The following is a 24,019-nucleotide window of genomic DNA, read 5'->3' on the forward strand; positions in this document are numbered from 1 at the left end:
CTTTCTCTGGCCCAGCAGGGCTCTGATCTGGGCACTGTTAAGGGCTATCTTTCTGCGAATTCAGCCTTTCTCAGGCTCCCTGATCAGCCCTCTCTTTTAAGGTCCCCTGTTGTAAATAGATTTCTCAAAGGCATTACACACTTTTCCCCTCCTATTCCGTTTGTTATGCCGCAGTGGGACTTGAATCTAGTTCTTACTTATTTGATATGCGCTCCTTTTGAGCCACTTCACAACTGTCCTCTTCGTTTATTGACTTTGGAGAGTGCTTTCCTGGATGCCATCACCTCTGCTAGGCACGTGAGTGAGCTCCAGGCTCTTTCCTGTAAGACTCCCTTTCTGTCGGTTTATCCATATAAGGTTGTGCTGCGCACTCCTCCTTCCTTCCTGCCAAAAGTTGTCACTGCCTTCCACGTCGGGCAAACTATCACCTTGCCCACTCTCTTTCCGCCTCCGCACCCTTCCAGAGAGGAAGAGAGGCTCCACCGTCTGGACCCAAAACGTGCGCTTTCATGCTACCTGAATCGCACACAACAGTTCCGGGTGGATGACCAGTTCTTTGTTGGCTACATAGGCGCCAAGAATTGCCAGGCTGTACACAAGAGGACTATCTCCCGCTGGGTCATCTGGTGTATCAAGGCCTGCTATTCTCTGGCTAAAAAGGGACCTCCTCTGGGGTTGCGACCCATTCTACCAGGGCAACAGCAGCTACTACTGCATTGGGACGTGGTGTCTCCCTGATAGACATTTTTCAGGCAGCCAGGTGGGCTTCGCTGCCCACTTTTACTAAGTCCAGAGAGACGACTTCTTTGGCTGTTCTGTTCTCGGTGACTTTCTGGTGTGATCTTGGTTCGCAGACACACCACCAGGGTTGGTATTGCTGGGGTATCTATTCTAAGGTAAGAAATCTATCACTAACGTGTTTCTTTCAGATGAACAAGTTACTTACCTTCAGTAACAATATATCTGTAAGAAACATTAGTTAGTGATAGATTCCTTACCCCTCCCCACCCATCCTCCCCGTTCTGCGAACTGATTTCTAGGGTTACGGTCATCCCATTCAGGGCCCTAGTTTCAATGCACCAGTGGTCAGTATATTGCATGGCTCCGTGTTCCTGGCGCGGAAAGTCATGTACAGAACTGACATCAACGTGCGTGGGTGCGTCTAAGTAACTCCAACGACGTCATCTCTGCGACTACGATGCCAACGGCTTATGCGGAGCCGCACAACAACGCCTACCGACGCGCATGGGTACTGCCTGGGAGTAATTTTAAGATAAGGAATTTATCACTAACTAATGTTTCTTACAGATATATCGTTACCGAAGGTAAGTAACTTGTTCTTTCGGAGCTCGAATGACATCATTAGGGATCAACCTCTTGTATGCAGAGGTACTATGAAAAGGTTTGTGTCCAGTTTAATCAGTGGGGAATTTTCAAAATGTGAGGAATCTGGGGCTAGGTAGAGTTCCTACCTGAAAGCACATTACCAAAGGTAAGTAACGTGTTCCTCTTGTCTTCAAAATAGTTTGTTATTTATAGTCTGGTGGGACAGATTTTACCCTTTTATGTCTTATTGATCATTGTGCTAGGAATCTCTTTTTGGTCATTTAATAAGGCTCTGTTTCAGGTATTTCCTAATTTCAACTCAAATTTGCTTTTATAGACCAGTTGATCCCTCTGTTTTACAAACAAAGATTCTAAAATAAAGTGTCCATTAGTATGAGTAGAAAAAAGGTAAACAGCCTTTTCTGGTAGTAAATTAACTTTTTTGTCAAAGTGGTAAATTCTAGCAAAATCTTGTAGGTATAGTTTTACATACATTCTAATCACCTAAGGGCCAGAAAGTTGTCAGGAACATGTTAACTTCAATGGTGTATTTCCTGTGCTCCTTTATCGGCTAGTGTGAAATCTGTTGCTTACATTTGGACTAAGTGAGCCAGAAGATGGGGATAATTTATGGTTTCTCATGATTTTCTAGGCTTTCGTCTACTGCCAACACTCACCATTCTCCCACTTTTGTTATCTACCTACGTCAGTTCGCTATGGAAAGGGATCTGAGGTGGATGCGAATAAGCACAGGTGGGGAAATGAGCATTTGGCAGGTGTTTGGTATACATGCTCAGTACCAACTAAGTACATCTTTGGCGTAACAGCTATTTGTAAATACGTCTGGTTCCACTTCTGGCTGAAGATAGCCCCTCCCATCAGTAATAGAATATAGCCTTGATGAATGCGCACGTATCACCATAAAGTTAACTTTATCTTTCTATTTTAGGGGTCAAAGCATACAGTTGCAGTGTTTGTTCAGCACACTTCACCACCAATGGCAGTCTTACAAGGCACATGATAACTCACATAAGTATGAAGCCTTTCAAATGCCCAATCTGCGAAGAAACCTTCCGAAAAAATATTCAGTGCAAGAAACACATGAAAAAACACCAGAACATGTCTGCAACTCCAGAAGATGCAGGTAAAACATTCTGTGAAGAAGTTTTGTATATCTTGCACCCTACACTTTTGATAGTGATACATGATACAAGGGATGGCTGCCCATAATTCAATCACTTGAATCTCAGCTTGTCTGTTCTGCTAGAAATTAATGATCAGTTTGCTTGTACGGTGCCACATAAAAAAATAATTTAGACCATTATGCGGAAGTGGAGTGGCAGGGAATCCTCTTGATAACATTTTGGTTTTAAAACGTTTGATGCCAAATAGTTGAATTTAATAGCTTATTATTGTCGTTTGAAAATTGTGTTTGTTTTTGGGCTTTGTTAATTTCAGTTTTGGGCCAACATATTTTTATATTTAACCTTTGTTGTGAATGGGCACACACATCATTTGAGTGTCAAGTCTGTTCTTCAGGGATATACCTATGTCGGGGATGGTTGTTTGCCCACATGGTTATTTTGACAGCTCCACAAAGAATGCTGGGACGTTTATTCCACATTGCAGATATTCATGGCATAAATCTATGCTGGTAAAAAAGAATCTCATACATGCAGTATTGATCTATTCCTGAAATGCATGCCAAATCACTTTGTTACTTTCAAAGGCTGGCACATGGGACCATTCACAATTCCAAGATTGGTCATTTTGCTGTGTTGAACTGAGCTATCAAGCATATATTTACAATTTTTTGTTAATATGTTTTGTTTTCTCTTTAGTTTTTATGATTGTGAGTGTTTGAGAGATATTTATTAGGCATTTGTTCTCCAACACTGCCATGTTGGTGGTGCGAAAAATAAAAACATAACGGCCAAGCTAAATAAGGGAGGAGAAGAAGACCGGAAAGGAGGTAAACTGGCATAGAAGTCCAGCTTTTACCGCCTTTCTGTAGGTTTGATAAGATTGAATGCTCTCGATGTGTGGAGGGAGACTATTTCAGAGTTGAAGAGAGCTGCTGACTGTTGGGGATTGTTTGATACAGGGAATCACAAACAGAAACTGAAAGTTTGAGCACAAATACCTCAAGGAGCTGTAACAGGAGAAGTGTTGGTAAAGAGGTGCACTTAATGCGTCAAAGAAGCTTCTGTGATTAGGAGAGAATGTTTAGAAAATAATACTTTCATTAGGAGCTGTTGAAGGAGGAAACTTGCTTAAGACACATGGTAAAACATACAATACATATTGCTTAAAAGCAGGGCTGCAAACTTTTGAATCCTATTCAGTTGGCTCAGAGAGGAATGCAATAAAACCAGGTCCACAATGTTACAGTAGTTGATCCCTGACCGGATACAGGCTTGGGAATACTTTATCATGACGGTGGCTAGGCAGAAATGGAAAGATATTTCTGAAATGTCACGGTTAGTAGAAGCTTGCTGCCTAGATAGCTTTGACCTGGGTCGCGACTCAGACCCAGAAATAAGGGGGGCAAGACAGACTTCAAGAATCTTTGCAGATATGTTTGCATCGGCATTAGTAGGAGCTGTAGAGCGATATGAGTCTCTTTCCACCGGTGGCTGACCTTTCTTTAGAAAGATGACTGTATTGGTCATGTTACAAGAATTAGGCACTTCTCCACTAGCCACAGTATATTAGATGACTTTAATCAAAGGGGGAATAACAATGTCCTTTAATGTTTTGTAAAATTCTAACAGTTTTGCGGCATCACCTACCGCTTTGCAAAACTGTAGTGCTGCTAAAGCTAACATAATTTCATTTATAGTGACATCTTCCTGAAGAACAGAGACTTGTATGTCACTAAGAGTAGGCAAGCTCCAGCCCTGAAGGTATTGTCTAAGCCCTGTAGCATCAGATGTTTCTGGCTAGCTATAAAGACCCTGATACAAATCAGATAATTGTTCCGCAATTGTCTGTGAACGGGTATGTCCCAAAACATTATCACCTTTAATAGAGTAAATAAAGCTCTTGGAATTCCCATCTACAATTTGATATTTAATAGCCAACATGCATCTAACCGTCTCTTCGTGCTCATATTGAAGGACCTTATTCCTACTGTAACTTGCTACAGCCTTCTGTTTCAGTGTCCTCCCCAAGGTGACTGATCTTCAGCTAAAGAGAAATATAGTTTGTTGATCAGGCCCCCCATTTACAATTTCACAAGCATGTGAATGTTCTAATTGTGTGATCAGCTGACAAAGTGATCATGCTTTGATTGAGTTAGCTGTATTTTTACTGAGGATAAAGTGTTGTATAATGCCCTGATAAAAGTCTTCATTGCATGCCACTCAAGTGGCGGAGATGCCGTCCCGGTATTGATTAGAGCAAACTTTGTAAAGGCTTTTGACATCGACTGGATATGCCCTGAATTTAATAGTAAATAGTGGGGAATAAGAGAAACGGACACCTGTGATTTCTTGCAGTGTGTAGTTGAACGAGTAACACTAAAGGATTGTGATCCAAAGTAACTTTGGGAAACACTTCCATACTTGCGGCTTGTAAAAAAAAAACTGCCAGTAGCAAAAACCATGTCAATCCTGGAATAGTGTCTTTGCAGGCTGAATAATAGATATACATCCTGGCACAGATGTGTATGATGTCCTCCATACATCACTCAGACCATGTAAGCGCACAGATTAAAGATTAGAGGCCCCTAGTTTTCACGATGCGGGGAGAGGCCCGGTGGTTTGTGGAATCAATCCGATAGTCCTGGATCAGGAGTTCCTCTGACAACTCTAGTAACTCGAGAGATAGCCTGTCCAAAATGTCTGGCTCATCGACGTTCAGCCCTTACACTCTGCAGAACACATTTTATGCCATACAGCAGCTGTGCAATCCTCCATTGGCCTCTAGTATCCACAGCATTTTTAATATTTTGTATTCTAAAATTCTGTCAGCCAGAATGGCTACCCCCCACATAGAAACAGATTGGGATGTACATGCACTAACATTGAATCCAAAATGCTTAAGTAGTGATCTATCCTTATAGGCCAAATGCATCTGAGTTAGAGATACTGGATGAGGCTTCTACATTTTGATCTCTTCATAGGCTAGTTGAAATTTCCTGGACCAATTTAGGCCAGAAACATTCCAGCAACTGCATTTAAATGTACCCATTTGAAAAAAATACCAATCTCATCAGTTTAAGGAAGCCGCCTCACAACCGAGGAAGCACTCCGCCTTGCAGTTTGACAAAAGAAAATATCAGATGGTGTAATAAGGTTTGCTCATTTTGACTTATTTTATCCCCCATCAGACCGCACCTCTCTCCCCCACCAATTGACAGCTGAGTTCATGTCCTAATCCGAACGTTCGGGAAATGCTTTCCCAAACAGCTGCACCATAAATTGGCAGGACTCACCACATTCTTTCTCTTCCGGTAAACCAAACACGCAAAGGTTGTTACATCTCTGTCGATTGTCCAAGTCCTCAATGTTAGATTGCATTGAATCCAAATGGTGTTCATATCCCTTAATATAATTGTTTTGCTTGCTGCTGGTCCCTCATCTTCTGTACCAGAGACATGTTGCTGGAGTTCAACCACATCTGTAGAGAGGGCTGACACTTTACAGGTAACTTCAGCCTATGATCGCTGGATAGTTGCATTGTCTGCTCAGACTTGGGCGTAATGTTTATTTTCCTCTGCCCGCTGAGCCTGCAGCAGGTAAAGTATATCAAGTCTCAGAATGAGCAGAGTTTTTTGAACTTCTAGAGGTTGAAGAGCGAGGCTCAGTAGACCCATGCTTTCTTGTCTTTGCTTATGAGATTCCACCTGAACAGAGGATAAGTGCGAAATAAGAGCGTTCACCTCTCCCTTTGAGATGACCCAGTCCTGCATTGGACTGCCTTTGGCACTATTACACATAGTCTGACTCCTCTGCAGTGAGGAGTTAACTTTCCACCCTGCTCCCTTGTAGAGGCATCTTGAAGTTTCTTAGCGTTACCTCAAATTCTTTTGATTTGCTGATTATGCTGTTTCAATGAGGTAGCCACACCAGATTTTACCACATCTTCTGCAGCGATCTCTGCCGCTGTCTCCTCTATTGTGCTCAATTAGTGCCCTTATTAATAACTACATAAGGAGTATCCATGCTTGGTTCGGGCACTTGTGTGGAGTCTGAAACTGTGGCTGCAGGTGATGACGTAGAAAACTGAGGGGTCTTTCCATCTGATTTGGGCATAACACCAGATAAGCTCCCAATAGTGCTTCAGTGACATGAGTAGCCCCTCGGTACTCATGGTTTGGCCCATGTCCTGAAGACATCTGGTTCGAGGCATGCCTGCTGTAGATACACATGCTTTGTATAACCCTGCCATCTAGTGTTGGGTCTGGAAATTTGCAAGTTGTTTTTCTTCTAAGAGGTTTTTTACAGTCACGAGGTAAGGTACTCCTCCTTTCGGTGATAGTGCGCATGGGCATCGACTCCATTGTTAGATTGTTTTTGCCACCATCGGGTTAAGACGAGTATTGCTGCTCTTGTGTTCGAAACTGCCTTTGGGTTCCCCTCAGTGCGCAATCCACTGTACCCTCAACAATATTGTTCCCGTACCCGTTTCTCTATTCTCCAGGTATACTTTCAATCAGGAAACTCTATCTTCGGTTGGAAACATTGGAGGTAGCCTCCGGGCTAGTCGCGTCAGTCTACCCTTCTGCCAATGAAACAGACACTGTTTCAATTCTGGCCTTGGTGCCACTCCAAATACCCTCGCACCGACCTACCTAAAGTTTGTAACTTGTGCCAGAAGTGGAAGCAGCATTCTCTGTGGCAGGATCGGATTCTGAACTGGAGATTGACTTGGAGTCTGAAGTCGTGCCTCCGGGACAGGGTACAGTGAGTACTAATGAACCTTTACCCCACAAGACCTCTTCCACCAAGCATAAGGCTTTGGCACAACCTCTGGCTAGTCCAATTCATCCTGACCCACTATCCCCTTCACCATCTTCGCCACATTTGCCAAGATCTAATCCTTTACATATAACACCTCAGTAGTCTCCTCATACACAACCTTATATAGATGATGATCAGGATGATGACTCTTTTGCCTATAGATCCATGGAATGGTTACACTATTACACTATTGATCCTCCCATGAACACTGACCCAGATCTATTCCCTGCAATGCCATCACCACCAGATGATAATGTACCTTACCAAAAGCTTATTTATAGAGCTACAGAGTATCATGGGGTTGCATTACATAAAGAATCTTTGGAGGAAGATTTTTTTAATTTACACTCTAGGGTCTACACATAAGACAACTCTGAGTCTTTCGATGTTAAAAGGTATGATGAGACATGCTGACGAAATATTTAAAGATCTTGTGCATGCCCATGTTTTGATTCCAAGGGTTGATAGGAAATATAAACCCATGCCATCTGATACTGTTTTTATAAAGGGACAATTGCTTCTGGACTCGTTAGTGGTCTCTAATGCTCGTAAGAGAGCAAACTCATCAACCTCTGCTGATGCACCTCCTCCAGACAAGGAGTCTAAATTAATTGATGCATCTGGGAAAAAAGTGGCTGCTCAAGTCTTTAATCACTGGCGTATTGCGCACACACATAGCCTACTATCTAGGTATGATAGGGCACACTGGGACGAGATGGAACAACAACTTCAATATCTCCCAGATGAACACAAAATTAAAGAGTCCGGCAGGAAGGCAAACTCCTTTCTAACTTTTCCATAAGATGTGCTTTAGATGCTGCTGACACTGTAGTGAGAAGAATTAACACCAGCAATCTCCTACAAAGACATGCCTGGCGTAGGATTTCAGGGTTTAAACCGGAAGTTCAGCAGTCCATTTTAAACACTCCATTTTACAAACAACATCTTTTTGGACCTCCGGTTGATGTGGCCCTAGAAAAAATGAAGAAAGATACAGAAGTGGCGAAATCTATGGGAGTTCCCCAATCTCCATCAAACAGAGGTTCCTTTCGCTGCTCCTTTTACAGAGCACGGTCCAAAAGCACATTCTCAGACCCAAATTCTACCACTTACAAATCCAACACACAACCCTCTCCATGTAGAGGTTTTTATAGAAGAGGGTACAGAGGAAACCATTTCAATTGTACGGGTAAAGGCGCCACAACGCGTAGCTCCCCTTCCACCAACAAGCAGTGACTTGCTCTTACTCAACCCCGATCACTTAACACCTGTCGGGTGAAGACTTCAACAATTCCCCCCCGTTTGGCTATCCATACTATCAGACAAATGGGTGATTGGCATTATCCGACCTGGTTCTTGCCTGGAGCTTACCACCAATCCTCCAAATATTCCATCTCGCATTCACAAACTCTTTCCAGAGCACCTTCAACTACTTAAACAAGAGGTGCAATCTCTACTGACTAAAGGGGCAATAAAACCAGTACCGTTACAGTATCAAGGTTCAGGAGTTTACTCTCTGTATTTTCTAATACCCAAAAGCTCCTAAATACCAATTTTTGATCCAAGAGCGTTAAACCGGTACATATTGTCCGAACACTTTCATATGGTAACACTTCAACAAGTGGTTCCACTTCTACAGCAAGGCGATTTTATGTCCACCCTAGACTTAAAAGATGCATACTTTAGCATTCCGGTCCGTCCAGCTCATTGCAAATATCTCAGATTTGTGATAGCAGGAAAACACTATCAGTGCAAAGTACTCCCATTTGGAGAAACGACTACACCCAGAGTGTTTACAAAATGCTTAGCGGTAGTGGCAGCTAATCTCAGAACACAATCTATTAATGTCTTCCTAAATCTAGACAATTGGCTCGTCAAAGCCAGCACACACCAGAAGCACACACAGACTACGTTAGAACTACTTCACCAATTGAGTTTTACGGTCAATATGCAAAAATCTCATCTTCAACCTTTACAAATACAGTCCTATCTAGAAGCAACTCTCAGCATTCATACTGCTCTAGCTCTAGCCACTCCCAATGCAACCAGAATTCAAAAGATTCAGTCAGGTATTCGTTTCAGGCCAACCAATACCTACCAGACAGAATCTTAATTATTTTTTTTAAATTCTTTTATTGATGTTTTTTAATACAAACATGATATATTGAACCAATCATACATTAGCACAATACGATATTGGTATTTCTGAGAGTACAGCTACATTTGAATTTCAATAGTAAACAAGTTATTACGTGAAAAAGCATCGCTCGCAAGTGCATCTCCATGTTCGTAAATGTGCTTTGTAACTCTTATTCGCAACCTATTGCCTCTAATTACAATAGGCACTGCTCCTTTGTATATTAATATTTTAAATGCAATTCCCAGCTGTTAAATGTGTCGTTGGAGTGCTAGGTTCCTAAGCGGTCTGTATTTAAGTATTGCTGTGTTGCGTAATGATCTAATGACCTTCAGTGGTGTTTAGACTAAGAGATAATACATTCTTATTTTGTGCTAAGCAAGAAATATAGATTGGAAAAACAAAACAATCAAAAAACAAAATGTTGTTGGGAGGAGCCTAGCCAGCAACAGCGATGGCCGCCTGAGCCTTCGCCTCCGCCGACCCGTCCGCTTCCCACCCGTACCGCTTCTTCTCCTGTCTCCTAAATTGTGTCTGCTGTGCGGTATCGGGTAGGGGAGGCGACGCTGAGTCCGAGGATGTGCTCCCCGCCGTCCATCCTGCACCGGGAGTGACAGAAGGTCTTGCAGTCCTGCCGTTGAATGCTGCATGGGTCCGGTCCTTTGTTCTCGGCTGAGTCTGGCTGGGGAACAACAACGCCGGCCATTACGGGAGAAATCGAAACCGCCCAGGAGACGCGGCAGACTGCCGAGATTTCAGTGACGGCGCAACAGTTTCTTTTTGCGGTCTCTCTGCTCTCCTGTTTAACACCCGTTGGTGTAACAATTGTATCTCTCTCCTTGGAAGCTTCTGTCCGTCTTCTCGCTTCTCAATGTAATGGAGGGAGCCATCTGGTCTGAGTGATTGTCGATCACGCATGGCGCCTGGCTGGACCATCACTGTGGTGTCCCCGTGCGAGGCGCTGCAACGGAGTTTGCTGCCCTGACCCCTGTGCCCCTGCCCTGCCTGTCTGAAAGCTGCTCTCTACACGGCGCCATACAAAGGCTACCGAAGGCTGGTATCGAGGGTTGCCACACGCCTGTTACTATCGTGGGCAGGGGACTGGCATTTCATCCTGCCTGGAAATGCCCCTGAGTATCGGCGATGTCCTGGAAGCTCTGTCCGATCTACGAGCTGCTTGGTGCTACAGCGTCCGCGCCCTGGAGCGCCGCCTGGACGCTGTTGTCCCCTTACTCTCCTCTGCTGACCGGGCGGGCGGCTGTGAGCGTAGCATAACGCCGAGTCTGATGGTAGGCGGCCATTTACAGCCCCTCCGGGGTCTCAATGAAGGATCACAGGTGATGGAGCTTAGCATCGCCGCTGAACTGCCTGCTGAATCTATGGAGGACGCCGTGCATTCTGTACTTTTGCGGACACTCGAGGTTCACCGTCCAGCGCCAGATCTATCAACGCCAGCGGGAACTCCTGACGAGGTGGCTTCGTTTCCCTTGGGCGTTTTACCTGCTAGTGCTTTGTCAACTCTTGGCGGACCGTTGTTGTATGCCTGCCCGGACTGTTCCCTGGTGGATCTCACTGTCCTGCTTCGGATGGCATTTCATGGACGTCGCCCTCTCTCGAGGGGGTCATGCCGGTTGCTTTCCCTGCACTATGGGACTGCGCCGCTACTACAATTTGCTGATTCAATGGACCGCAGGGGCCAGGGTTGAGTCCACCCTTCTCGTGCCTTCTCTACCGGTATTTACATTTTTGGGACTGTGATGGACTGGCGGGGTAGTCGGACGTTGGATATGGTTGATTTTGGAGTCGGGGAGGTGGTGGCCGCTTACACTCCTGTTGGTTCTTATGGTTGTTTGGGGATGGCCCTCCTCCGGGGTGGGGTTTCATGGGAGTTCTAGATTAGATTGCTCTTTTCTTGCTCCCTATCTCTTATGTGAAACGGTTTCTCTCTTTTTCTTCTCTCACTTCTTATTCTATATTTCGGGTTTATTGGGCGACAGACACACTGCTAGAGGGGGGTAGGCCGTAGCCTTTGCATGCGTGTAGGGTGGGGGTTGGGGGATGGGATTTTATTTCTTTTCTGTTTCTATGGTGCCTTGTTTTTTCTTTTTTATTTTATTTCCTCTTTCTTTCTATCTTGGGTCTGTGTAGGTGTTGCTGGTGGGCGGGTGACGGTAGACTTTGTTAGGATCTTGGCTCTGATATTCCTGCTGCATACTTAATGGACCGTCATGCCGCCTGGGGAGACCCGGAGATTGAGATGCTGGGCGATGTGTGCCTCGGTCGCTATTGATATGTCATACCTACGTGAACCCTGCTCTTTAGTTTATATATTTTTTTATTTTCATTTACGGAACATTCTGGACTTTAATGGTTGCTAGAATTCGGAAAAAGGAAAAAAAAATTAAAATTAACCTTCATTGCTCCTTAGGCGCGATAGCTTGTGATCTCCAGTGTAACTGCTGAATACTTGCTTTTGATATTGCTGTGCTATCGCGTCACCGTACTGCATGCACCTGTGCTTAATCAGTTTTCGTGGCCGGCCTCAGGGTTGTGGGCCCGTATTTGTACTTTTCTGGACGCACTAATAAAGGTTTTCAAAAATTTAAAAAAAAAAAAAAATGTTAAACGAACTCCATCTAGTGCTTGGTGCGGGTGGACTAGGATTTTTGTGTCGAAGTATGTTGAAGCCTGTGCTTGACTAGTGTTTGTATATGGATTTGAGAAGAGTTGTGACGTAGCGATCGCCCTTGAGGTATCAGGGGGATGACTGACCGCATATTATGTGCTGAGGGAAGAGGGTATCTCGCTAGGGCGTTTGTGATGACGGGGCATCTAGTGGCCCGCAGCTTCATCAATGTCACTGGGTGGTTGTGTAGATGCAGGACTATCTGTGTTGTCTGGATGCATGAGCTTTTTAAGGATGACGTCCCAGGACTGCGCTATTGGATACCTGCGTAATTCTGCAGTTTCTTCTCTATGTAATGTAGTACTCCCAGCATACGCCCACACTGTGAGGGATTTCGCACAGCTGACTTGTGTTGGGGAGTCGCTGTGTTTCCATCTCTTTGTGATTGTGCGCTTTGCCGTTATTAATCCTAGATCCCTGAACCTGGCAGTTACTTTATTTTTTTTTGTCCGCTGATATAGTCCTAATATGAAAATTTCCCATGTGTACTGTAGTGGCATCTTGGTGCACTTCGTTAATGTCTCCGTAACTACATGCCAATACGGCTAAAGTGAGGTGCAGGACCACAGCATATGTAAAAGATCGGCATCAGCCAGTTGGCACCTTGGGCAGGAAGAGGGAGTGATATTGAAGTATTTATTTATTTTATCTGGGGAGAGGTACGCCCTATGTAGTATATATGTATGTGGGGCCAGCGATAATCGTGTCCCATTACTTATCTGTCCATGGTTGCCCCCTATCTTCAGCCCATCTCTTGCGGAGACTCGTCAGTGGTTTCAGTGTGTGCGCAAGGAGAGCTTCCACCAACCATCGGACCACGTGCAAACCCTCACCCATGACGTGCAAGTATTGTAAGAGCTGATGTGTTTGTGGTTCAGCTGTCATATCTCTCCAGGCCGTTGTCAGAGTCTGCATTATAGCAGCGTGCAGGAGAAATTGACCTGTAGGGATATCATTTTCCATAGCAAATGTTTCAAAAGTTAAGAGTGCCCTCTGCATATAGACCCCTCACTGTTTCCAGTCCTGCCTCGTGCCAAGTCATCAGTTCCACTTCAGACACTTTCCCTCTGCCTCTAGGAGTTCCTACGAGTGGTATCAAGGGGGCATAGGGGAGTGTGTCACGTGTTAGCTGAAGACTCCTTTGATAACACCTGTGAGCTAATTCAATATACATTTGAGGTGGGCTGGAAAGTCGAGTAATTGGATGGAATAGGTGATAGAGTTGAGATTGTGTCCTCGGTGGTGATGTTGTAGCAGTGTCTTCCAGACTCTTGCCATTCATCCACTTTGCTACCCACTTTAGTTGGGATGCTAGGTGGTAGAGCTCCATGTTTGGAACTGACAATCCACCTTTGCTCGTTGCCGCATACATTTTCCATTGTGCTATTTTAGGCCTTCCTTTATTCCAAATGAAGTCTTGAAAATTATTGTTTAAGTTCCTAAGTATCTTGACCGGGACATATACAGGGAAATTTGAAAAATAGTATACGTCTGGGAAATGTTCTCATCTTGATTAGGGTAATGCAGCCCATTACGCTCAATGGAAGGGGTTTCCAGAAATGTAACTGCGTTTTGATGGCAGTGATGGCTCTCATGAGACTGCCGTTGAGTATGTCAATAAGGGATCTGTACATGTAGATTCCCAGATATCTAAAAGTGGTTGGGTACCAGGTCAGGGTAGTCCCATTGATAATTATATCTGTTTGGAATTGTTATTGCTAAACGAGTATACTCCGAAAGTGTTGGCGATGCTTGGGGGTATATTTTGTAAATCTCTTATGTACAATAATAGATTATCTGCATATAAGGAGACTGCATGTAATCTGTCACCCAACGGTATGCCCCAATTTGTGCTGCTGTCTCGAAGAATGGGGACAGGGGGCACCACTGTCGTGTCCCCCGTTTTATTCGTAGTGCATCTGAGAGTAACTTACCCGTCTTAAACCGAACATAGCAGTTTTTTTTGTGCTGACAGCCTTTCAATCTCACCTCACAGGCAAAGTTGTCTTAGTTTGCACGGACAACATGACAGCTATGTACTATGTACAAAAACGGGGGTGGGGGGGCGGGCTAAATACTCTCAACACTGTCACGCCTTTCCCAGACCATTTGGTGTTGGGCAATCCATCACAGAATTCATCTTCTCGCAGAACATCTCCCAGGAGTGAACAATCAAATTGCCGACCTCCTCAGCAGAAAGAGACAACAAATACACAAGTGGGAACTTCTTCCCCAAGTTCTCCTTCCATACTTCCAAAAATGGGGATTCCCACAAATAGATCTGTTTGCCACACTAAACAACACAAAATGCCCAAACATCACCTCCAGGTTCCCACACCCTCTATCCAAAGGCAACTCCCTATTGGTCAGGGATATTTGTCTACGCTTCCCTCCATGCCACTGCTTCTTTCTGCTGCTTCGGAAGCTCAGGCAATCATCCCCCATGCTAATATTAGTGGCTCCCACATGGGCACGTCAACCGTGGTTCACCACGCTCTTGGAGCTATCAGTGGTTTCACACCAAAAGCTACATCTCAATTCCAGCCTTCTCACTCAGAACCATGGAGAAACTAGGCACCCAAAACGAAAGGAGCTCAATTTAGCAATTTGGCTCCTGAAGTTATAGAGTTTGGATACCTAAATTTGCCACCAGATTGTATGACTATTCTCAAAGAAGCAAAAACAACTAATACCAGAGCTTGTTTTGCAGCTAAATGGAAAAGATGTGTTGTCTATTATAACAGCAACATTAATTCCCTAGATTTTTCTGTACAAAAAATTATATGTTATCAGTTGCATCTACAGCAAGCTAGTCTAGCCTACACATCCATTAGATTGCAGCAGCAGCCGCATAGTTGCTTAACAGACAGCATTTATATTTGTTCAAAGTTCCAGTAATTCAAGCTTTTATGGAGGGTTTAAAAGGGTTGTAACACCCAGAATACCTCCAACACCTGTGTGGAATCTCAACATTGTGCTTGCAAGACTCATGGGTCCACCTTTTGAACCATTACACAATTGTCCTTTACAGTTCCTTTCATAGAAGGTTGCCTTCCTCATTGCTATCATTTCATTAAGGAGAGTTGGTGAGCTACAGGCATTAACCTTCTTTCAACTTCATTAAGATAGAGAAGTTCTTCGCACTAATCCAAAATTCCTCCTTAAAGTAGTTTCTACTTTTCATCTTAACCAATCACTTGAGTTAACTGTGTTCATCCCTCAACCTGATTCCATAGCAGAAAGAGCTCTTCACACAATTGATGTCAGAAGACTAGTATTGTACTATATTGAAAGGACAAAAGATTTTCATAAGACAAAACATCTGTTGCAATTGCTCCTCCTCAAAAAGGCAATCCTATCCCCAAATCTCGCATTTCGAAATAGATTATTAAATGCATTAAGACTTGCTATGCTAAGGCTAAAAGAACTTTATCTATACCTCCAAGAGCGCACTATGGCCTTTTAGGTAACATTCCTATTGCTGACATCTGTATGACAGCAACGTGGTCCACACCACACAAGTTTACCAAACACCATTGTGTGGATGTGTTAGCACGTCAACAAGCCAATGTAGGGCAGGCAGTGCTAAGGACACTATTTCAAACAACTGCAACATCTACTGGTTAGTCACCACTTTGAAAGAATACTGCTATATAGCCCTGCAATGCATGTGGATTATGTTACTTACCCAGTAAGCATCTCTTCTTGGCATGTAGAGCTATAGATTCACATGCACCCTCACACCTCCACGGGCACATGTAGTTGTTGCAGTTTTCATTAACTACATTACATATGCATGGACATCTCTGTACTTCTCACTTACTCCATTCTCACCCTATTACGGGGGAAAAAATCTAGTTATGGAGTAAGTGCCAAGCGCACTATCACTGAAAGGAGGAGTCACCTTACCTCATGACTGGGAAAACTTCTTCGAAGAAAAACAACTTGCAAACATCCGGACCCAACCCTAGATGGCAGGAGTATGCAAAGCATGTGAAGCTACAGTTCTATATGCCAAGAACAGATGCTTACTGGGTAAGTGACATACTCCTTTCCTGGGGCTCTCATGTAAAGACGTTATGGGAACTTCTGTGACTTTTAAGGAAGAGAAGCTGCAGCTATGTATCAACAGTGTCGCATCTTCCTGGGCTTCCTCCTGAGCTCCTGCAACAATGTTGCTTTCTAAAGTCATCTTCCATGAATCTGTAGTGTCCTTCAGTGCAGCAGCCATTAGCATGTCCACAAGCAAGGGTTAATCCCCCAAGACTGGTGCCTCCATAGATTTTGCCTGTAGGATATAGGTTACAGATCAAGACCTAAGCAATTTTAGGAGTGGGCGCCCAACCGCCAATTTTTTGTTGCTTTCCGGGTACTGCTGAGGCGCTCTATCTGGGCCAGTGTGGTTAATCTCAGCATCAGCCTTGGGTGGGTTACTGACCCCCTGGCTGTGTTGTAAAGCATATGACCTTGGCGGCGCCATCCTGCAGCCGTCCGGTGGCGGCTGCAAGGTCGTAAACAGCGCTGTGTCTAAACAATAAGAATGCTGGGAGACCAAGCCACTGGCATATGCTGCAGGAGCCTCCAACTCACATCAGGAGGCTGCCGGCAGTCACAGGAGAATTCCAGTTCCATCTGGAGCTGAGCTGAGAAGGAGCTCTCAGCAGCAAGTTCAATGCCCATCTTCGCCCTCCCCCACTCAAGAGGTAGTGCATATGTGCAAAAGACAGCCCTTACAGCAGCCAACAAAACTCTTTCATGGCTCAGGCAGAGATAGTGGAGGTAGAGGCTGTGAATGCCACCAGAAGGGACAGTTGTCATTTTCTTCCTCCTTCCCTACTACAGCTGCGGTCACTTTGATTCTCAATCCCATGGTCATGTGCAACCAGTATGGGTTCTTTCCTGTAGGGATAACTTGCTCTAAATGTGGACAGTGGGTGCTGCAGATAGTGAAACAAGGTTACACCCTCCTCTTCGCATCCACACCACCTCTACCCCCGATCCTACCTGTTTTTTTCATACTTCAGCAGATTATGCCTCTCCATCATTGTGCAAGAAGTTCAGTCGCTATTGGTAAAAGGTGCTATGGAGAGGGTTCCGGAGATGTAGAAGACTAAGAGTGCTACTCCTAAATATTTTGGTGCCCTAAATAAAAGGCCTAAGTCCAGTTCTATATGTTCGACTTCTGAATACCTTCCTGTGGAAGGACTGGTTCAAGATGTTGACTTCTTTAAATGGAGGGGACCAGAAGTTGTCCTTGCACTTGTAGGACACTTATTAACATGTGTTAGTCCTACCATCACATCAACTGTTAGTAGTGTGGTGTGAAGCATTTCCAGTTTGTTGTCCTGAATTCAACCTCACCTCTGCCCCTTTGGTGTTTACAAAGATGATGGCAGCAGTTGAGGCCCATTTAAATAGTTGGGGCTATAGGTATTCCAGTACCTGGACAATTGGCTGCTGAAGACTGGCTCAGAACAGTCAGCCTTGTAGGGCTTGAGGTCATGCACAGCATGGGTTCCCATCCTGCAGCGGTTTGGTAGCCAGGATCTACATGCCCCACAGCATACTTTGACCATGAAGAACGGGGTTGATCAAGAAGCTGGCCCACCTTGGGAAGGAGATGTTTTTTTATGCCAGCTTACCGCTGTGGCCGGTAAACACTGCATGCCTCTTGGGCCGCTGTACCCATACGGTGTGGGATACGGTCGAGCAAGTGCTGCCACAGTGCCCAGATGATGCCCGGGCCGTTCTCACCCTTGTAGAGGGTAAAGACGCAGCTAAGTTCACCATCCGATGTGAGCTGGATATCGCCGACTCCCTGGACAGAACGGTTTCCACGTCAGTAGCCTTGAGGCGCTACGCCTGGGTGAGGATGTCTGGTTTCTCTGGGGATGTACAATCCTCCTACTGGACTTGCCCTTTGATGGCTGTCGCCTTTTCGGTGACAAGGCAGACTAGACGCTCGAGCGCTTCAAAGATACTACGGCTACGGCCAGATCCTTGGCCTCGCGGCAACCTCTCGCTCCACACAGTCTGCCTTTCGTGGCTATGGAAGGGGTGCTCATCCATGTTAGTCACAGTCCAGCCACCGGCCCACGCTAGCTACCCAGCCTCTACGTGGCTGCGGATGTGGGACCCAGCGATGCGAGGCTGGGAATCAACAGCAGGCCAGTTCACTCATAACCCCCCTGCAGCAACCTCCAAGTCCTCCTGGTCTGACCTTTCAGGGTCACCAGAGGCCAGTGAGCGGCAGGATTTGCCATCACCTCCCCCACTGGCAAAACATCACGTCGGACAAGTAGGTTTTGCAGGTAGTCCGAAGGGACTACACCCTCCCCTTCTAGACTACCCCCTGCTTCCATGCCACTAATCTTCCATCGTATATCGGAGTATCACTTGGCCCTTATCTGCCAGAAAGTTGCAGCTCTCTTGTCCAAGGGAGCTATCGAAATTGTCCCTGTGCCAGTAGGTACTTTCTGGTCCCCAAGAATGACAGAGGCCTGCGTCCTATCTTAGACCTCGGGGCCCTCAACTGCTTCCTTCGGAAGGAGAAGTTCAAGATGCTCACTTTGGCTCAGGTCCTGCCTGCCCTCGCCCCCGGAGACTGGATGGTAGCGTTGGACTTGCAGGATGCATATTTCCAAATCCCCGTTCCGGCAGCCCACAGGCTTTACCTTCTGTTCACGGTAGGCCACAAGCATTTTCAGTTTACCGTGCTCCCCTTTGGCCTTACCAGTGCTCCTCAGGTGTTTACGAAAGTGATGGCGGTGGTCGCAGCTCATCTGCGCAGATCAGGGGTTCCAGTCTTCCCCTATCTTGACGACTGGCTGTTGAAGGTGGGTTCGCCCCAGGCTGTCGTTTGCCTCTTCCAGTCTAAAGCGGACCTCCTGCACTCGCTGGGGTTCACTATCAACGTGCCGAAGTCACACCTGATTACCTCTCAAAAACTTCTTTTCATCGGAGCGGTTCTGGATACAGCGCACTTTTGGGCTTATCCTCCCGAGCAGCTTGTCCGGGATAATTGGCCTATGATCCCGATGTTGCAGGCTCTATCCTGGATTTCGGTGCGATTGACTCTGAGGCTGCTGGGCCTCATGGCCTCCTGCATCCTGCTGGTGGATCATGCCAGGTGGCATATGCTGGCTCTGCAGTGGGATCTGAAGTTCCAGTGGGTACAGCATCAGGGGAATCTTCTAAAGTCATCCAGATCTCGGAGGGGACTGCACATCAATTGCAGTGGTGGCTCAGGAACCAGGATTGGGTCAGCAGCAGATCCCTCTCCCTTCCCTAACCAGAGTTGACAGTAGTAAAGGATACGCCACTTTTGGGAGGGGGCGGCTACTTGGGAGAGGTGGAGATCAGGGGTCTCTGATCTCTGGTGGAGTCCGGTCTCCACATCAACTTGTTGGAGCTCTGGGCGATCCAACTTGCACTGATGGCATCCCTTCCTTCTGGTGAAGGAAGAGTAGTGCAGGTGTTCACAGACAACACCACCACCCTGTGGTACTGCAACAAACAGGGCGGGATGGGGTCATGGACCTTCTGTGGGGTCATGGACCTTCTGTCAGGAGGCTCTTTCCCCTTTGGACAACGCTAGAATATGGAGGCATATCATGAATGGCGTCTTCACTCGGAGGTGGTGCAAGGTCTCTTTCAGCAGTAGAGAGAGCCTTGGTTAGATCTGTTTGCAACCAAAGAGAGTGTGCAATGTTAGCAATTCTGTGCGTTGGAATTTCCAAGGCGGCACTCGCTTGGCTACGCTTTTCGTCGCGAGAGTTACTGCGGTCTCCTGTACGCCTTTCCGCCTGTACCACTTCTACCCAAAGTGCTGAATAAGATCAAGCACGATCAGGCCCAAGTAATTCCTTTGGCTCCAGGCTCGGCACAAAGAGGCTGGTACCCGAGCTCTTGAGCATGGCCATCTATCCTCCGATCAGACTTCCTCTTCATGAGGATCTTTTGTTGCAGCAGCAGGGAAGGGTCCTCCACCTGAACCTTTCCAGCCCTCATCTCCTTGTGTGAAGATTGAGCGCCGACAGTGGACAGCTTTTGACCTTCCTCCTGAAGTCTGTAATATCATCTTGGCAGCCAGGCGTCTCTCCACTAAGATGGTATACCCCTTCAGGTGGAACAAGTTTGTGGCATGGTGCACGGCAAAGGCTGTGGATCCCCTTTCTGCCCCTCTTTTGGAGATTCTCTTGTATATACTTTCTTTGGCCTAGCATGGCTCTGCCCTGGGCACTCTAAACCCTCCCATGCTCATGATGAGCTCAGCTCGTCGCGGCCGTTAGAACGCTCACACGTGGGGATAATTCCCCTGCTGTGCTGAGCGTTCTATTGAAACGGGTGTGGTCGTGATGAGCTCAGCTCGTCATGAGCACACGAGAACCGTGGATCATGACGAGCTGAGCTAGTCATGAGCACCGGGGCTGCACAGCAGGGGAATGTGCCCCGCAGCCAAGGGGTTAAAGGCTACCTTTCGGCTATATCTGCCTTTCTTCATTTTCCTGATCAGCCTTCTCTTTTCAAGTCCCCTATTGTAAATAGATTTATCTGAAAGTATTAGATTCCTTACCTTAAAATATCCCCAGGCGTCAGACTGGATCAGGAAAATTTTGTGTAGCAGTACCCGTGCGCGTGGGTAGGCGTCGTCTGCGGCTCCGCGTCCGTCGTTGGAGTCGTTGTCGCCGGGATGACGTTGTCTGAGTACTTAGACGTCGCCCTCGCCGGCTGACGTCAATTCTTCTTTTTTACCAGGCCAGCAAGCGCAGATCCGGAGAAAGTGGTACCCTTTAGTCAATTTTTGACTAAACTTTTTAGATCTTTTTCATCTGTTTTTCGAGTTGAGCGACTCCGCTGTGCCAGTAGGAATGCCCGGGTTACAACCCTGTCTGGACTGCAGCCGACTGATGTCTGTTACCGACCCCCATCGCCGGTGTCTCCATTGCCTGGGGCCCGACCACGATGACAAGTCGTGGTCCGACTGCCGGGCCTTGATGTCGAAGGCTAGGCAGGAGCTGTACTGCAAGCGCCTCGAGCTCCAGCAATCGGCCCGTGCCGTTCGAGGTCCCGGTCCGGAAGGAGGTCGAGGGACGGGTCGCGGGGCTAGAGTCATCATACCTCCGGGAGTCGACATCATTCCTCTGGCTCCAAGTCCTCAGGTAAGGGGCACAAGAAGTCGAAGAGGCGACATCGCTCTTCTGATTCCCCCCTACGCTCATGCGACGCGGCCGGGGATTCGGGTGACACCACCCACGCGGCTCTGCCGGAGCCGCAGGCGTCGCACCTGCTCCATACCCGCTGGTCCGTGGGCAGAACGGGACACCAAAGGAGATCAAGGCCTTAATCATGGCCATGAGGTCGCTCGCTCCTCCGTCTGGTTCCGCGGCGCCTTCGGGCCCAGCGGCCCCTTCTGGGTCCCAAAGCGGCCTCTAACTCCCAGACCGCATTCCCGACGGCTCCCCCGATCGGGGATCCAAGAGGTACGAACAGTATGGCAAGAAGATGTTCTCACTTGAATCTTCTGCGAGAGGAAGTTACGGCCCTCTTGGCCAAGGGGGCCATCGAGCGCGTTTATGGGCCAGAAGTAGGGTGTGGTTGTTACTTCCACTACGCCCTATCTTGGACCTGCGGAACGTCAACGGCTTCTTCCGGTAGGAGAAGTTCAAGATGCTGACTTTGGATCAGGTCTTAGCTGCACTGGACCCGGGAGACTGGATGGTAGCGTTGGACTTGCAGGACGCCTATTTCCACATCCCCGTCCTGCTGGCCCACCGGCGTTACCTGCGGTACACGGTAGGCCACGAGCACTTTCAGTTTACCGTGCTCCCCTTGGGCCTTACCAGCGCCCGCGTGTATTCACGAAAGTGATGGCGGTGGTCGCAGCTCATCTGCGCAGGCTAGGGGTTTCAGTCTTCCCCTACCTCGACAACTGGTTGTTGAAGGCGGGCTCGCCCCAGACAGTCGTCAGCCACCTCCAGACTACTGCCGACCTCCTGCACCTGCTGGGGTTATCCATCAATGTGCCGAAGTCACACCTGTGTCCCTCTCAGAAGCTCCTTTTTATTGGAGCGGTTCTAGACTCGGCGCAGTTTCGGGTTTATGCTCCCGAACAGCGGGTTCGGGATATTCAGGCTCTGATTCCGATCTTTCAGACGTTATCTTGAGTCTTGGTCAGGTTGACGCTGCGGCTCTTGGGGCTGATGGCCTCCTGCATCCTTCTGGTGCATCACGCCAGGTGGCGGATGCCGGCTCTGCAGTGGGACCTGAAGTTTCAGTGGACCCAGCATCAGCGCAACTTGTCCGACCATGTCTTGATCTTGGAGGGTACTGCAAGACAGTTACAGTGGTGGCTCACGGACCGAGATTGGGTCAACGGCAGATCCCTCTCCCTACCCCAACCGGAGCACGTAGTTGTGACGGACGCGTCCCTCCAGGGCTGGGGGGGCCACATGGGAGAGGCGGAGATCAGAGGCCTCTGGTCTCCAGCGGAGTCCCGGCTCCACATCAACCTTCTGGAGCTACGGGCGATCCGGCTTGCACTGAAGGCATTCCTCCCCTCTGTCCGGGGGAGTGTAGTGCAGGTGTTCACGGACAACACCCCCGCCATGTGGTACTGCAACAAACAGGGCGGGGTGGGGTCGTGGACCCTCTGCCAGGAGGCTCTGCGCCTCCGGCGGTGGCTGTAACATCAGGGTGTGACCCTGGTGGTTCAACCCTTGGCAGGTTCCCTGAACGTCAGGGCGGACAAACTCAGCCGTCTGTGCATGATGGATCACGAATGGCATCTGAACTCTGACGTGGCACAAGGCCTCTTTCAGCTGTCGGGAGAGCCTTGGTTAGATCTATTCGCCACAGAAGAGAATGCGCAATGTCATCAGTTCTGCGCGTTGGAATTTCCAAGGCGGCACTCGCTCGGAGACGCTTTTCGTCGCAGGTGGAGCTGCGGTCTGTTGTACGCTTTCCCGCCTGTACCACTTCTGCCCAGAGTGCTGAAGAAGATCAGACGCGACCGGGCCCAAGTTATCCTTCTGGCTCTGGACTGGGCACGAAGATACTGGTATCCAGAGCTACTCAGCATGTCTGTCGACACCCCGATTTGTCTGCCTCTTCAGGAGGACCTTCTGTCGCAGCAGCAGGGGACGGTCCTCCACCCGAACCTGTCCAGTCTCCACTTACATGCGTGGAGTTTGAGTGGCGGCAGTCAAGGCCATTTGACTTGCCTCTTGAAGTCTGTAATGTGATACTGGCAGCCAGGCGTCCCTCCACAAAATCGGTATACGCCTGCAGGTGTAACAAATTTGTGGCATGGTGCACAGCAGAGGCTGTGGATCCCCTTTCTGCCCCTCTTTCAGAGGTTCTCCTCTTTCTTCTTTCACTTTCCCAGCAGGGCTCTGCTCTAGGCACCATCAAGGGCTACCTCTCTGACATTTCCGCCTTCTTAAGGCTCCCTGATCAGCCCTCTTTGTTCAAGTCCCCAGTTGTAAATAGTTTTTTGAAGTGCATCACTCATATGTTTCCTCCTGTTCCTTTCGTTATGCCTCAGTGGGACTTGAACCTTGTTCTGACTTACCTGATGTGCGCTCCTTTCGAGCCACTTCATAACTGTCCTCTTCGTCTCCTTACTCTCAAGACTGCATTCCTGGTTGCCATCACCTCTTTCAGGAGGGTGAGTGAGCTCCTGGCTCTTTCCTCTAAACTCTTTTCCTTCTTTCCATCCGGACAAAGTTGTGTTGCGGAGGCGACCCTCTTTCCTACCCAAGGTAGTCACAGCCTTCCACATCGGGCAGTCCTTCACCGTGCCCACCTTCTTTCCGCCTCCGCATCCATCGAAAGAGGAAGAGAGGCTCCACTGTCTGGACCTAAAATGTGCGCTCTCATTATATTTGGATCGCACAAGCCAGT

General features: G+C 47.4%; 1 protein-coding gene across 3 annotated transcripts in view; it reads left to right on the forward strand.

Annotated features, from left to right (window-relative positions):
* The window catches only part of ZNF236 (zinc finger protein 236), a 1,135,475-nt gene that overhangs the window by 651,545 nt on the left and 459,911 nt on the right, over positions 1–24,019 (forward strand). For all 3 annotated transcript variants that reach the window (XM_086965182.1, XM_086965180.1, XM_086965183.1), the window contains exon 19: positions 2,276–2,470. In XM_086965182.1, the coding sequence (XP_086821308.1) occupies positions 2,276–2,470 (195 nt within the window). The remainder of the gene's footprint in view (positions 1–2,275; positions 2,471–24,019) is intronic.

Source organism: Lissotriton vulgaris, chromosome 4_1 (assembly GCF_964263255.1).
Source record: "Lissotriton vulgaris chromosome 4_1, aLisVul1.2, whole genome shotgun sequence".
Lineage (NCBI taxonomy): Eukaryota > Metazoa > Chordata > Amphibia > Caudata > Salamandridae > Lissotriton > Lissotriton vulgaris.